Source organism: Octopus bimaculoides, chromosome 12 (genome assembly GCF_046866305.1).
Source record: "Octopus bimaculoides isolate indiv1 chromosome 12, ASM4686630v1, whole genome shotgun sequence".
Classification (NCBI taxonomy): Eukaryota; Metazoa; Mollusca; class Cephalopoda; order Octopoda; family Octopodidae; genus Octopus; species Octopus bimaculoides.
The window spans coordinates 65,098,868-65,114,208 of NC_142939.1; the positions used below are offsets into that span (position 1 = coordinate 65,098,868).

Here is a 15,341-nt window from a genome sequence, read left to right on the forward strand (position 1 = left end):
TCTGAGAGCTAAACAGCAATTTGACCTGCACAAAGTATCAGCTAAATCACCCTTAAATCACACCATAGCTCTGTCATATTAAACAGGGATGGACAGATTACAATAATGTAGTCAGAGATAAACTATGTCTGAATAAAATATGGGATGGTCATGGCTGATTTGGAGTTAGCCAGACAAGATGATGAACAACATTTTGGTGCTGCTGTAAGTTAAGCAATTGTTCTACATTACAAATTGCTATAGGTAATTAAAAAAACAAAAATGAACAACATGAGGATCTAGCTGTAAGTAAAACAACTACAGCAGATGAACAGTAAGGAAGAACTTATTAGAACTTAAGTAGGTAAAAACCTATTTATCATTACAGTAGATAAAGAGAGATAAGAAACTTTTATGGTAAATGAACAACTGAACATAATTTGGGGTAATGAGCAGTACTATAGAGCTTAAAAACAATTCATGAATGGATATAAGGGACTTCTACAAGTAATCTACACCTTTAAGTGAACTTTTACAGGTAAACAATTCCAAAAGGTGAACAGGAAGAATGAACAGAGTTTCTAAATGTAAATAACTACAATAGGTGAACAGAGATAAAGCTATAGATAACTACAGTTATCTGTAGTTGAAAAGAGAGAATAATCAACACTATATAGCTTCTACAGGTAATAACTACCAGAGATGAACAGAGAGAATAAACAACATTATATAGCTTTCATAAGATAACTATTGGAGATGAACAGCCAAAATAAACAACATCATTCAACCATTGTCAATAAAGAGCACAGCATAACTTATGTCATTAATAACAGAAAGTGAACAGAGACAATACATCTTCAAAGAGAAACAACACTAGAATAATAAGAGGGATACAGACTAATAAAAGATGACCCACTAAATGGCAGTCAGTGCTTAGCCTCAAGACAACCCTTTTTGGAATGACCCATGACAAATATTACCCCAGTCCTAATCACACTGTCTCAGACTGCATTGTCCCATTTGCTGGTTCCTAATTTAAGATAATAGGGTGTGACATGAGAGGAGTTTGATTACTATTTCTAGCAGGTAAGTGGTAGCTATGGTAAGAGTTCTGTGATGTGGAAGATGTTTAAGGATTGGTAGGCAACTGGGGAAGTAAAAGTGAATATATAAATATCTGTGTGCACACACACAGATATATATATATATATATATATATATATATATATATATATATATATAAGCACAACTGTTGGTTAAGATGTTCGCTTTCCAACTGCATGTGTGGCACATTGAACATGTGTCTTCAACTATAGCTCCAAGCTGATCAAAGCTTTATAGTGGATTTGATAAACAGAAACTGAAAGATACCCATCATACATACACACACACACACACACACACACACACACAATCTTCTGTGGAAACAGGTGAGGGTTGTCAACAAGAAGGGCATCCAGCCATCGAAAATATGTCTCAATGAATTCACTTTTCCATGCTTGAGAATCAATGCATAGAAAAGTGAATGTTAAAATGATACTGCTGGTGCTGATGATACATATGCATGCATTTATGCACATGCTAAGCCAACATGCTTAGTGAAGGCGCATGGCTTAGTGGTTAGGGCATTCGGCTCACGATCGTAAGGTCATGAGTTCGATCCCAGGTGACGTGTTGTGTCCTTGAGCAAGACACTTTATTTCATGTTGCTCCAGTCCACTCAGCTGGCAAAAATGAGTAGTACCTGTATTTCAAAGGGCCGACCTTGTCACGCTGAGTCTCCCTGAGAACTACGTTAGGGGTACACGTGTCTGTGGATTGCTCAGTCACTTGCACATTAATTTCATGAGCAAGCTGTTCCGTTGATCGGATCAGCTGGGACCCTCATCGTCGTAACCGACAGAGTGATCCTAAGCTAACATGCTACCTCAAAGGTAGCACACTGACACATAACCGTTGTTCACAAAGACAAGGAATAGACAGGAACACTACTTGTCCATCACCACAATAAAAACTGAACCTAGAATTTGCTTTTGAACTGTATGAAATTTTTTTCCTTAACCACATCTTCACACCACATTTTAAACATTTTGCTTGTATTTTTCCAACCTAGTTTCTATTTTTACTTCTTCAGACTCCTGAATTATTTTGTTCTGAATCAGTCTCATAATTTCTGCTTCTTTTCAAAGCAGCCACTACAGCCGTTTCTCCTTCAGTCTATCTGCTTCACTTTCTTTTCCTCACTCTTTCATCTCAAGCTTTTTAGGCACCTATTTCTCATTTCCCTCTACCTGAATTGAAACCGAAGCTCTTGCCTGTAACATGTATGCATGAGTATACATACACATACTTTCATGAAAATACAAACATGTAAGAGATACCAAATTCATTGTCATATGATTTATGGAATATGGAATTGACATTAAGATGAAAAGTGGTGCACAGACACATGTCGTTCTTTACTGTAGAGGAATTGGGGGGGGGGGGGATATGAAGCCTCATCAAAAGATTGAGACAAATAGAATTTGCTGTAATGTCTGCTAATAATTGTGACTAATTGAACTTTAATTTGTATATCTATACATATGTCATCATCATCATTTAATGTGTTTTCCATGCTGGCATGGGTTGAACATGGAGCTGGCCAGACTCCAACTGTCTGTTGCGGCATGGTTTCTATGGTTGGATACCCATCCTAATGCCAACCACTATACAGAGTGTGCTAAGTGCATTTTACATGCCACCAGCATGGGTGTGTTGATGCAGCACTGGCATCTGTAAAAGACAAGCCTGTATGTATGGATGACAATGATTTTTCTTAGCTTGGCAGGTCTTCTCAAGTACAACAAATTGCCACAACTCCCGGTCGCTTATTTCTTCAGTGAGGTCATTTCCTTGCATAGTTATATATGTATACTGAGTTTGTGTGCATATTCTTGTGCATACATTGCACATCTATCTTGTGGTTGTTTATGTTAGTCTAGTTTGTTGTAGGACGAGTACAGCCTTCAGAGTTTAATGTACTCTATCATTTGTCTCAATGTTCAGGGGATCTAATAATTTTGTTGAGTTTTTCAAAATATATAGCATCTTTTGGTGGACCAACAAATTAATGTAGGCTGTTCTACTTTGATTGTAGCCTTTTACAAGTGGTTAATCTGGAATACTAGAGCGAAATGCATCAAGATACATTTTAAAAATCTCAAGGAAAACTTTCAAGTTTCATAAATCTTTTACGAAGTAGTTTTATAACTGCAAGCCTTTAAATGCTAAACTGTTACTATATAAGTTTTTAGTATTGGAATTCAAGGAACAGCATGTTGAGATCTGACAATATACCTTTTACTTTTTCGTTGCCAAAGTTTGGAACAAGATACTCAAGAACATTCCACACACATATGATGGCATATCATTCTTGGTATTTCATAGAGTAAAAATTTAATGCAAAGTTATTGCCAGTGGTTAAATTTCTTGAGTTTAGTGAAATGCTTCTTATGAAATCTCTCTAGTTTACAGGTAAAACCAGAGCCGTTAAATGACAAAAGATGAGATTAAACAAAAGGGATTTTCAAAGGGTCAACGTTACTGTATGATCTCTCAAGTGAACGTTCTCAGTACACAATCAGAGCTCTTGACAGGTTGTTGACAATATATGTTTAGAGAAACCCAGGTCATGAAAGCGTTCAGTTTTTAATAGTTTCCCTGTTTGGGACAAAACAGATTTTTGTTGGGGAATGGAATCTTGCAGTTGTTTTATGTATGTATGTGCATGTGTAAGTATACATATACATGCAGATACATATATGTGGATATGAAATGTTTTGTACATGCTGGGAATGTACATTTCATATATGTATTTGTGTAATATGCATGCATGTTTACATATGCAAATTAGTGCATGCTACACCCCCTGCACACATATGCTTGTGTGTGTGTGTGTGTGTGTGTGTGTGTGTGTGTGAATATATGTACAACATGCATACATGTATAATTTTACATATGCGAGCATGTATATATGTTTTATATATACAAGCATACAAATGAAGGAAATGAGGTCATGGATACACACGCACAAAGATATATATATGTATATAATGTAAAGGCGCGAAGGCATGAAAAGCAACGAATGTGTCCCTCCCTCCTCTCATTTAACAATATGCAGTACATGTCATGTCACCAGACAACCTAGCAATGCTGAAAAGCAGGGGTTTCCACTTAACCTCCATTCAAAAAACTATACTAATTTGTCAGGCTCCAACCAACATAAGCAGCACTCAAACCGAAATATTTATTGTGGGTTGGAGGGAGGTGAGAAATAAAAGAAACCAAGCATTATTACTAATTGTATAGCTGTCACAAAAGAGCAATGGTGCCGAACTAAAATCCTCACAGTAAATTAGTTTTGCACCTACAAATGGTTTCCTGTTGAAATACTTCAGAAACAACCATATCTCGAAGATGACGAAAGCACATCAGGAGTAGGCTGAGATTAATTCAACTGGCTGAATCTTCCCCAAACAACAACCAAACCTATTTTGTGTCAAAGTATTCAGTGTAATCATCATCACCGTTATTATAATTATTAATCGTCATTAGTATTTTTTAAATATCGAGATCATTATCAACATTATTAATCATCATTGTTGTTATTTATTGGTTAGCTTTTGGTTTATTTCTTTCTTTTTTTTTTTTTCGATGCACACCCAATATTTTTAGTAAAAGGGAAAGAGGTAAATATATAGATAGAGAGAGAGAGAGAGAGAGAAAGGCAGAAGTTTCGTGAGTGAAAAGCGGGTATATGAATGAGTTCGACGCAAGCTTGGTTAATATCTGAAGTGGAGAAAAAGACTTGAAGAGAAACACCGTAAACAGCAACAGAGAGAAAGAGGGGGAAGCTATGGGAAAAAAAAGAGAGAGAGAGAGAGTGCCGTTTAGGAGAGAGAACAATGGCACTGGTGAAACGACACAAACTCCATACATACCTGCAGAATTCCACTATTGGACGCAATCTGGTTCACATTGGGTAGAGACCCTCCACGGTATGCACCAAGGTTTTGGGTAATGTGCAAATGTTTTTGAAACGCCCCCTGTCGTAGTATATACAAGTCATATATAAATATACAAGCCACGGACCTAGGGGTATTATCTTAGTAATATTATGTTAGGCGGTCTAAGAAGGGAGTTTTAAGTGTTAAAATAATATACCTGTCCACGAATTCTTTTATTACTATGTATGTATGTGTGGTATGTATATATATATAAAATTTGTATTAGTGTGTATACACAATATATATCTATATGTATACACACATATATATATATACACACATACAAACCATATATATATATATATAATAATAATAATATAAATAATATATATATATATATATATATATATATATATAACCTTTATTGTTTTTAAGGGTTCTTTTTTTAAAGAAAATATGAGAATGAAATACAATAAAATGCATCATTCGTGGACTGCTGTATTGCATGGAGACTATCTTCATGTTGGTGCTAAAACAATCAACCTGTTGAATAGTGAAAGAATATGCTATAATGGTGCCGGGGAGGAAAGCAGGAGGCCAGAATTTGCTTCACCAAATCGTCGATATCCATATGTACATACCACTCTCTCTCTCTCTCTCACATACACCAATATATATATATATATATATATATATATATATATATATATATACAAACACACCCACACACAGCATGTCACCATAAAAATATGTTTAATACAAACCCTCAGAAGTACTGTGATATTATTATTATATCAAGATAACCAACTTAATTTTAAATTACTACTATATAAACTAAGCAATAACGAGTATTACGAGATAAAAAAAAAACAAATAAAATTTTATTTTTACATATATATTTTTATTTAATTTATGAATAATTAAAACGTTCAGAATCGACCAAATATAATCAATCTACAAGGATGATAGTGAATAATTGTTGCTGTTGTTGCTGAGTGCATATATTAGCTGGGGAAGGGGGTGACAGAGAAAGATGGGGGGAGGATGTCTACCTAATCGTGGCTTGGATTTGGTTTATGTATGTATCTAAAACCATTTTAAATCTTGTTTGCCACCAAGATGACAGTTTTATACACACACATATATATAGCGCATTAGATAGCACTAGTACTTTGTATAGAGATTATCTTCCGGGGACGTGATAATAATTTTGGTGGTGATGGAGTCGACGACTTGCTAGACCTGACCTCTTCAATGGGTTAAAGAAATGAAAAAAAAAAAAATCAGGTATTTATTTCTCGAGGTTAGCGAGTCGAGTCACGAATTTTGTCATACAGATCTAGTGCTTATTCGAGCGAGAAAACAGTACTTGCATGCCTACCTTCGTAAAATTGATATAACTATGAGAGGCGGGGAGGTGAGGGCTTGCAACTGTATCACTCAAGTGATTTATGTATATCTAGCGATCATTTTATAACACAATTATATAGTGAGAGTGTGTGTATGTGTGTGCAAAGGAGAGAAAGGAAAGCTCCGGAATGGTGCGACTGTTTGTGAGCACGCCAAGTGTAATAATATCTGTGTGTGTGTGTGTGTGAGAGAGAGAGAGAGATGGTATGTGTACGTGTGTGTATGGATGTGTGCAAGCATAGAGAGCAGTGTTAAGTGCTAAAGAGGGTGTCTGTGTCTGATGCCTAAGTCAGAATATGTGTGCATACAAGTGTGTGAGAGAGAGAGAGAGAGTGTGTGTGTGTCAGTTGAAAGTGGTCGGGAATTGCGAACGAGTCGTCGTGGCTGCCAGCAAGGCGACAAAATCTGGCTGCACAAAGTTGATGCCACCACTACCACCACCACCACTACTACTATTACTTGTATAATAAGAATGCCTGCACACAGTTCTAGATGTTCACCACCATTCAACACTGCAGAGCACACAACACAGATTGTATAAGACAAGCGATCTCCAAAACAGTGAAATGTTGACGATTTTAAACGTTGACGAGTGAAAACAAAATAGACGATGCGTACACTACAAGACGCACACACAATCTGTGTGTGTGTGTATATATATATATATATGACATACATACGTTCGAACACATACATAAACACGAGAAAGAAATATAGTAAAGGATTTTCTATATTATGTATTATACAGCTATCTTGTAATCTTTCTCTCTCTCTCTCTCACACACACACACACACACACAAACATGGATGCATATGCACCGGCGTAGATGTGTGGTTTAAAAATTCGCTTGACAACCACGTGGTTCAAGGTTCGAACACACTCCTCATCAGCTTGGTTAAGGGCTTTGGACTGAAGTTGGTAAGCGTGCAGAAGTCAATGGTGTGTGTGTGTGTGTGTGTGTGCATTTATGTTTACACCTGTCTGAAATCTGTGTTGTGTATGTCTCGCACCGGTTCGACAAATAGTGTTCGAAGCAGTAATTACCGAGGTCGATTATGAAAGCATGGCCGTAGTTTAACGACTAAAATCAGTGACAGAATACCTCTATAATATGTTCCGCAACAAATACATACATTACATACACACGTGTAATATCCGTATTAATTTGCACACAATTCATGTATGTGTAGTATATAACGTACGTGTATAGCAGATGCAAATATAATTACCACATATATATAACGTACGTATATTTACCGCACATACAAAAATGTTATATGCACATAGAAACATATATTGCATAAACAATCATTTAACGGCAACGATGATATAAATTTTTAGATGCTTTGAGTCCACTATGTTTGTGAATTGCGGAGCATATATCTCACTTTGTTCATGCTATATGTGTGTGTCTATGTGCAAACCTCCTTGTATATACATGTAACCTCCTTGTATATACAATATATACATGCATATTACACATGTACAGCATATACATGCATATCACATAAATGTGAAATGTATGCATCTATATAAATGTGAAATGTATGCATCTATATATGTACATATAAAAAGTATACATTTATGTCCATATTACACACACTCCAGACGTGATACACCGATACTCTCTTCTGGTTACCATCGAACTCTTTTGTAGATGTTGCGATGACGGTGTATGTCAACACTAGATGTAAAGATTGGATATGAGATTGTTGGTTGGAGAGACCAAGTGTAACTATGTGCATGCCTCTTTTACTGTTTCCCTGGTTGTGCAGTGCATTTTCCCTCCATATCTTCAAGCAGTCTCCAGTCAGAGCGCCAACATGAACAGCAGGTAGTGATGTCTTCAACTCTTAAAAGAGTTAATGTTACTCCTTTTAACACACATATGTATGTTCTTAAAAACATATCTGTAGATATAGGTCTAATGCCTATAACACAAGAGTGTGTGTATATGTATGGATATATATATATATATATAACATGCATATACAATATGAATATATACAAAAGGAGCTATGTATAATAATTATGTATGAAGTGTGCTGATGATAAGGACGTAAAACCATTTATTTCTACAGTGGAAGAAGTTGGATGGGAAAACGCGTAGAAAGTGTAATTTTAGTTCACTTGTAAAATATAACACTTAGCTTTGTTTTTAACGGAGGAAGAAGGCATCCAACAGCAATTTCCTACCTAAAATCAAGTTCAGCTAAGCAGCCCAGATGAGACGGAAAGTATTAACCTATCTGTACCAACAGATATTAGTAAAAGAAATACTGCTAGTAATAAACAAATAACTGAACAGCGCACAACCTATATACACATACAAAAGCAAGACCACATATCTAACGACTAAACAAACGAGCTAAGCCCGTACTTTGGTTTCGATTTACGATTTGTATTGACTATAAGTCCGTGCGTGGTAAAATACCTCGTTTTATATGGAAAGGCAGGCATTTACATCACAACCCTGTGTGCCTTATTTAATCCTGAAACGTTTAGCTGACAGTCTGCATGTTTATGTATAAAATATATGAGGACTCAAGGAAGGTGAGGTGGGGGTAGAAAACCTAACAGCGACGGGAGCAAAAAGGAGGATGGTTTCCTAAAATAGAGTTATCTCTCCTTAGGTAAACGTTATTACGCATGCATATACAAACACAAACACGTACGTACCTACCAACCCATATATATATATGTGTGTGTGTGTGTGTGTTTATATATATACATACATATACACATTGAATGTGCAAGAGACAGTGAGTGAGCGAGTACAAGTGTGTGTTTGTGGATGTGTTGGCACACAAACGTTGAGTTGAGAAGAGCTCTCCAATACATATATCACACGCACGATATATATATATGTATATATATATATCTTAGTATAAACTACAGCAAAGCATTTTCGACTACAATAACTACAGCATCAACAACAAGTGCTCTAAGTTGGCAGTGATGGTTACTGAGAGCCGAGGTGGTGGTGACTCAAAAGAAGCACATTTAGAGATTTATAATAGACATTTAGACAGACTGACTAACATGCCAAACGGTTATTCACTCACACACGCCAACAATGTGCATCTCAAAAATTATATATATAAAGTTATATGGCCGCGTATATATGTTATGTATGAGTGTGTGTATAGAGCTGTTCCTTCCTAGTATTTAATTTCCTCCTCTTCTCTGTGTGTGTGTGTGTGTGTTCAGGAAAGATAGATGCGTGTTTATAGCTGTTTTTATACACAATCTTATACATACATAGGCTTCTAGTTCGAGTCCTGCAGGTAGCCTTCGAGCACTTTTTTTCTTTGTTGTTGCATCTAAGTTTTTTGTTAAAACTTATTATGATATTATTACACGTTATCATTTATAGCTGTGTCCACTTCGAGATTCACTCCTTAAAATGACTAAGTAACAGCATCCAACCCTCCCTTGTCAACACCGCTGTGATTGAGTCTATGTGTGTGTGGAGTGTACATATATGTATGTATTGTATGCATGTGTGTGCGTATATTTATAGATGTGCATGCATGTGTATATATATATATATATGTATGCGAGTGTCTGTGGGTGTGTGAGTGTTTGTTGTCAATTTCACGATAAGCGATGTGATGTGATGAGGAAATTAGGCGAGATGAGAAAAATAAAAACAAACAAACAAAATAATAAAACAACGATGTGAGATGTTGCTGAAGAAGAGATAACGAGATGTATGAGACGGTTTGTGATGAGATGATATGAACTGAGTGGAAAAGAAGACGAGAAAAAGATGAAATGACATGAGAGGAAAGTAAGATGAGATGAAGTCTGCAAAACAGAGGAAAATATAAATCAACACCAACTAATAGTAAAATTTGTTTGCTCGCTGATTTGTTGATTCTTTTTCATTTTTTATTCTTTTAATGTTTGCTTCGTTTTTCTCATTACGACAAATACACAGAACATCGCACATTTGTGTGCGTGTATGTATGTGTGTGTGTGTGTGTATATATATATACACGTACATATACACAAAATTACAGTCAGTGGAAAGGGGAAAAAATTGATTGAAACGTCATGACTTACCCTAGTAGCTCCCGAAACTTCACGCATAATAGCTTCGAAAGCAGCTGTCTCCTCTGCCTGCTTTTGATTATGTAAAGCTATCTTCTCACTGAACTTCCGTGGATTCGCCATGATGGCTGCAGACTTGTTATGATTCCAGCAATGCAGGCGATCTGACCTGGCTAGCCTCAGCCAATCATAAGCCTGCGTTTTGGTCATGTGTGTGTTCTCTGTGTACATGCATATGTGTGTGTCTGTTTGTATGCGCATGTGTGTTTTGTTGTCTGTGTGTGTGTGTGTATCTTTATCTATATGTGAATCTATGTGTTTTGTGTGTATGTATGTGTTGGTGTGTGTTTATCAGTAGTTCTATTTTGTACGTATGAATATGTCTGTGTGTGTTTGTGTAATTATTGCCTTATGTGTATGTATCTGTATGTGTATTTGTATTTTGTGTATACATGTATGTGTTTGTGTATATGTATAGATGTTGTGTGCAACAAAATAACAATAAGAAAAGAAACAAAACAACTTTTTAAAGAAATGTACAACAATCAAAACAAATAAAAATGAAACAAAACAAACAAAAAGAAAGCAGTACAATCGTTTCAAACGATTTACGATTCTATCTATGGAATTCTGTATAGCCAACAATTTTACTCATCAAACTTTGTTGTTTATTGAAACTAATACTTTTATTGCTATTAATTATAATAATGATAGTAGGCTACGGGTGGTGGACTAGTAGAATCAGTAGAGTATCGGACAAAATATATAACGCTATTTCATTACGGCTTTTTACGTTCTAAGTTCAAATCTCCGAGCTCGACTTCGCTTTTCATTCTTCCGGGGTTGATAAAACAAGTACCAGTTGCATACTGAGATTGAATTATACCTCCCTTGCACACACATACTCACATTTAAGACCGTGTGCCTGTGTAAGAGATCGATATTATTAGGTTATGGGTATGGGTTCGGGGTTTGGCTGATGGATTTGTAGAACGGAATCGGTAAAGTGGTAGAAAACATGAAATGTCTTTTGCGGTCTTCAGTTATTTCCCTTTATATTCTAAGCTCGAATCACGCCGAGGGTTGACTGCGCCCTTTTTGTCATTCAGTAGGCGCTAAAATAAAGTACCATTTAAGTACCAGTGCCGATTTAACCGACTAGTCCCCCTCTCACTGTCTGGCCACGTGTAACAAATTATTTTTGTTTTAGGTCTAAAAGCAATGGTTTAGTAGAATTGGAAGAACAGAAAACACACACACACACACAGACATACACACAGACACACACGCGCGCGCGCACACACACACACATACATACACGCACAAGAAAAAAGTACAACAGTTTCATATGATTGACGGTCCTAACTATGGAATTCTATACGATCTACAATTTTGCTCCACAAACTTATTTCCTTGTTTATCATCCTTGCGTCCATCAACAGTTGAAAAATGAATTAAAATTAATAAAAACAAAAACTAAATTAAATTTAGTAGAAATCTTGTTCTGTTATATTATGAATTCAGATCTCACTGAGATTGACTTCACAGCTGGATTTGACTTCATCTTTTATCCTTTTGAGGGTGGTGTGTCAATAAGTTGGGGCCCAATCAAATGCTGGACTGGATCATCATTATCATCATCATCTTCATTATCATCATTTAACGTCCGTTTTCCATGCTGGCATGGGTCAGACAGTTTGACAGGAGCTGACCTGCTGAAGAGCTGTTCAGGCTCCATGTCTGTTTTGGCATGATTTCTACGACTGGTTGCCCTTCTTAATGCTAACCCCTTTGCAGAGTGTATTGGGTGCTTTTTATGTGGCACCAGCACTTACAAGCCTGCAAGATTAGGGATGTTCAGCTGGAAGGGGTTGCAAGAGACAAGCCTGTATGCAAAGGCAACCACAATTTTACTTAGCTTGACATATCTTTTCAAACACAGCAAACCACCAGGAGTCTCAGTCACTTGTCCCTTCTGTGAGTCCCAACGTTTGTAGATCGTTTCTCACCACTGTGGTTTGAAGGAACATAAATGAAGTAGTTCTTACCTCAACTTGCAGTCAGGTACCGCCAGCAGATTGTTCAATTCTTAACACGTTTTGCCATGACCTCTCTTTGCCACATCTCACCTCTGTCACAGATAGCATGAACAAGAGGGAAACTTTTCTTCTCACTCGCTGATGTGACATCACCTCTTCTCTCTTCCAATCTTCCTTCCGTCACATGCCTCCCCCACTCCCGATCTAAAAAACACTGCTCCTCTTTTCTGTCTCATAATCGTCCATCCACCTGGCAGTGAAGACATGTTCCCTTAGAGATCTCTATAGAATCACAGGGCTGCTTTCCCTCTCCCCTTCATCATCAGAAGAACAATCACCCTTCGAATATCCAGGACATGATGCAACATTCCATCCACTGATACACTATTCAAAGTACTGATAGCAGTTACCTTTCCTTTTTCCCATTGCATTGTGTACTGAGCGTTTGGGGGCTTCACCCACACTTCGTCTCCAACCTGCACAGATGTAATCCCTTCCACCTCTATCTGCTGTGGCACCATGCTCAGGTGTCTTCATTTGTACTGGAATACGGCCCTGCGTGGGACTGACTCTTTTGCTTGCCCTACCCAGGGCAACATGTTATACCAGAAGACTGTCTCTATAGGGCAGATTTGTCCCCTTTCAGTGAAAGTGTTTTGGGAGGAGGGTGTTGACAATTTTCGGAAATTCCACTTAAATTCCTCTTAACTTTCAGGAAAATGAATATTTTTTCGTGAAATTTTCTACAAATATACCTTGATGTATGTACATTTCGAGCATGTAGGAATTTTGAAGGAAACAACTGCAGGTTATTTTTGAGAAGTGTTCCCCACTCGGTGGTGTTTCGGAGCAAGTCGTCCATATTTGTTTAATTTTTCTCTATTATGTGCATAAGTGCATCCATAGATTTCTAATGAAGTAATAGGCAGTGAAGAGAAGCCGTCATAAGAAAACTTTTAACTACCTCTAGCCCTTTCTCCCCCTCTCCCCACCTCTTGCTCTCTCAAACGCATACACATGCAAGTACACAATCATTCAGTAAAATATAACTCGTCGATATTTTGTAAATATACCACGATTTTCACTAGGGTGTTAGGGTTAGGGTTTTAGGGTCAGGGTTAGGGTTTAGGGTTACGGTTAGGGTTAGGATTAGTGTTACGGTTTTAGGGTCAGGGTTAGGGTTTTAGGATTAGGGTTTAGGGTTAATGTTAGGGTTAGTGTTAGGATTAGGTTTAGGATTAGGGTTGGGTAATCATGCGGGTGTTAATCTGAAAAATTACAGATATGTGAAAAGTACCGACCCTGCCATCTATGTTAACTTCTTGCATACTTCCAGCCCAGACCAACATCATATCTCCTCCACTATTTAAGTATTACGTGTGAAAAGTGAAACAAAAACACTCATGTCATTTGAACCGGAATCTCAAAAACATTGTTATTATTAAATTTATGCATTTCTAATCAATTTGGAGATATTTGTTATCGAGTTGCAGATTTTTAACAATGCATTTGGTGATTATTTGCTTTATTTCTTGGGCAAAATTTACAACTTAGAATAAAAGAATAAAATTATTATTTCATTCAAAAATTGATGAGCTTTGTTTTTAGAAATGGTAAATATTTTTTCTAACTGTATTTGCTTGAAAAAACATACTTTTCTTTATATTAAGCAATTCATTATAATTACTTTTACGATGTGCCTAAATAAAAACCATCGTTATAGATCAGCATTTCTCAACCTTTTTCGCGATTTGGCTTCCCTTGGATATTGAAAAAATTTATTTCGGCTCCCCTGCGTTCATGAAAAATTTAATCCAGCTTCCCATGTATCTGAGATAGACCGGCCGGCCCATGACAAATCTGACAAAAGGGGGGACCCACAGAACTACCAGCTCACGAACTGCATCTGAAAGTTGGCACGCCAATTATGCTGCTAAGGAATTTAGATGCTCCAATAATGTGCAATGGTATGTGGATGATTATCAAAAAATTGTGCTCCCGAGTTCTGTAGGCAACAATCTTGAATGAACCGGCCGCTGGCTGAGACATACTTATAACTCCCATGTCCCTTACCCACTCCGCTACGACCTACAAGTTTAAACAGATGCAATTTCCCATCAAACTGCTTTCCCATGACAATCAACAAGGCGCAGGGACAATCAGTGCAAGCGGTTGGTTTGAATCTGACAGATCAAGTATTCTCACACGCACAACTGTATATTGGCTGTCTCCAGGGTCTTTCTATTTGTGCACCTGAGGAAAGGACAAAGAATGTTGTCTACCAAGAGGCACTCTAATGATAACAACGGCAACTTCAACTGCTCTAATTTCAACTCCGCAATTTTTTCATCGTCCTGTCAGCCCACGTAAGTCCAGTCTTGCTTTGCTCTCCTTACTAACTCACCATGACGTTCTTTTTTTTCTACCAAGATCCGTCACCCAAACACCACTTCGTATCCACTTCTTCCGCTTTTTAATGTCTTCGTTTCTCTCTTCGCATCGCTCTCTGACCGGGTGAAACCGGGCTTAGCTGCTAGTTTCACCAGTCCTCAGTCAAATCGTCCAACCCATGCTAGCATGGAAAGCGGACGTTAAACGATGATGATGATGATGATGATATATATATACATATGTTTGTTTATATAGGAATGCGTATATATCAGTTTATATAGGAATCAGAAGCATACCCCTTTGTAGGAAAGATAGGTAGTGCCAGGCTAAAACTAGATTATAATTAATGATTATTAAATATATAAAAAAAGCAAATGAATGATGCATTCAAAACTTCTTTAATGCATGGAATTCAGTATAGAATTTAGTAAATGGAAACTAATTTGATATTATAAAGGCACAATTTCTGATGCCTTT

At 37.0% G+C, this 15,341-nt stretch overlaps 1 protein-coding gene across 15 annotated transcripts in view; it reads right to left on the reverse strand.

The window, feature by feature from the left end:
* Window positions 1–10,640, reverse strand: part of LOC106881030 (CREB-regulated transcription coactivator 1) — a 170,834-nt gene extending 160,194 nt beyond the window's left edge. For 4 of the 15 annotated variants that reach the window (XM_089361218.1, XM_089361217.1, XM_089361212.1 and 1 more), the window contains exons 1-2: window positions 10,447–10,632; window positions 4,962–5,066 (exon numbers count right to left, since the gene is read on the reverse strand). In XM_089361218.1, coding sequence (XP_089217344.1) covers window positions 4,962–5,066; window positions 10,447–10,557 — 216 coding nt within the window. In that variant the 5' untranslated portion in view covers window positions 10,558–10,632. Of the gene's footprint in view, window positions 1–4,961; window positions 5,067–10,446 lie in introns of all 15 variants that reach the window. The other 11 variants (XM_089361213.1, XM_089361211.1, XM_089361216.1 and 8 more) reach the window with 10 other exon arrangements.
* Between the last annotated feature and the right edge of the window lie 4,701 nt (window positions 10,641–15,341).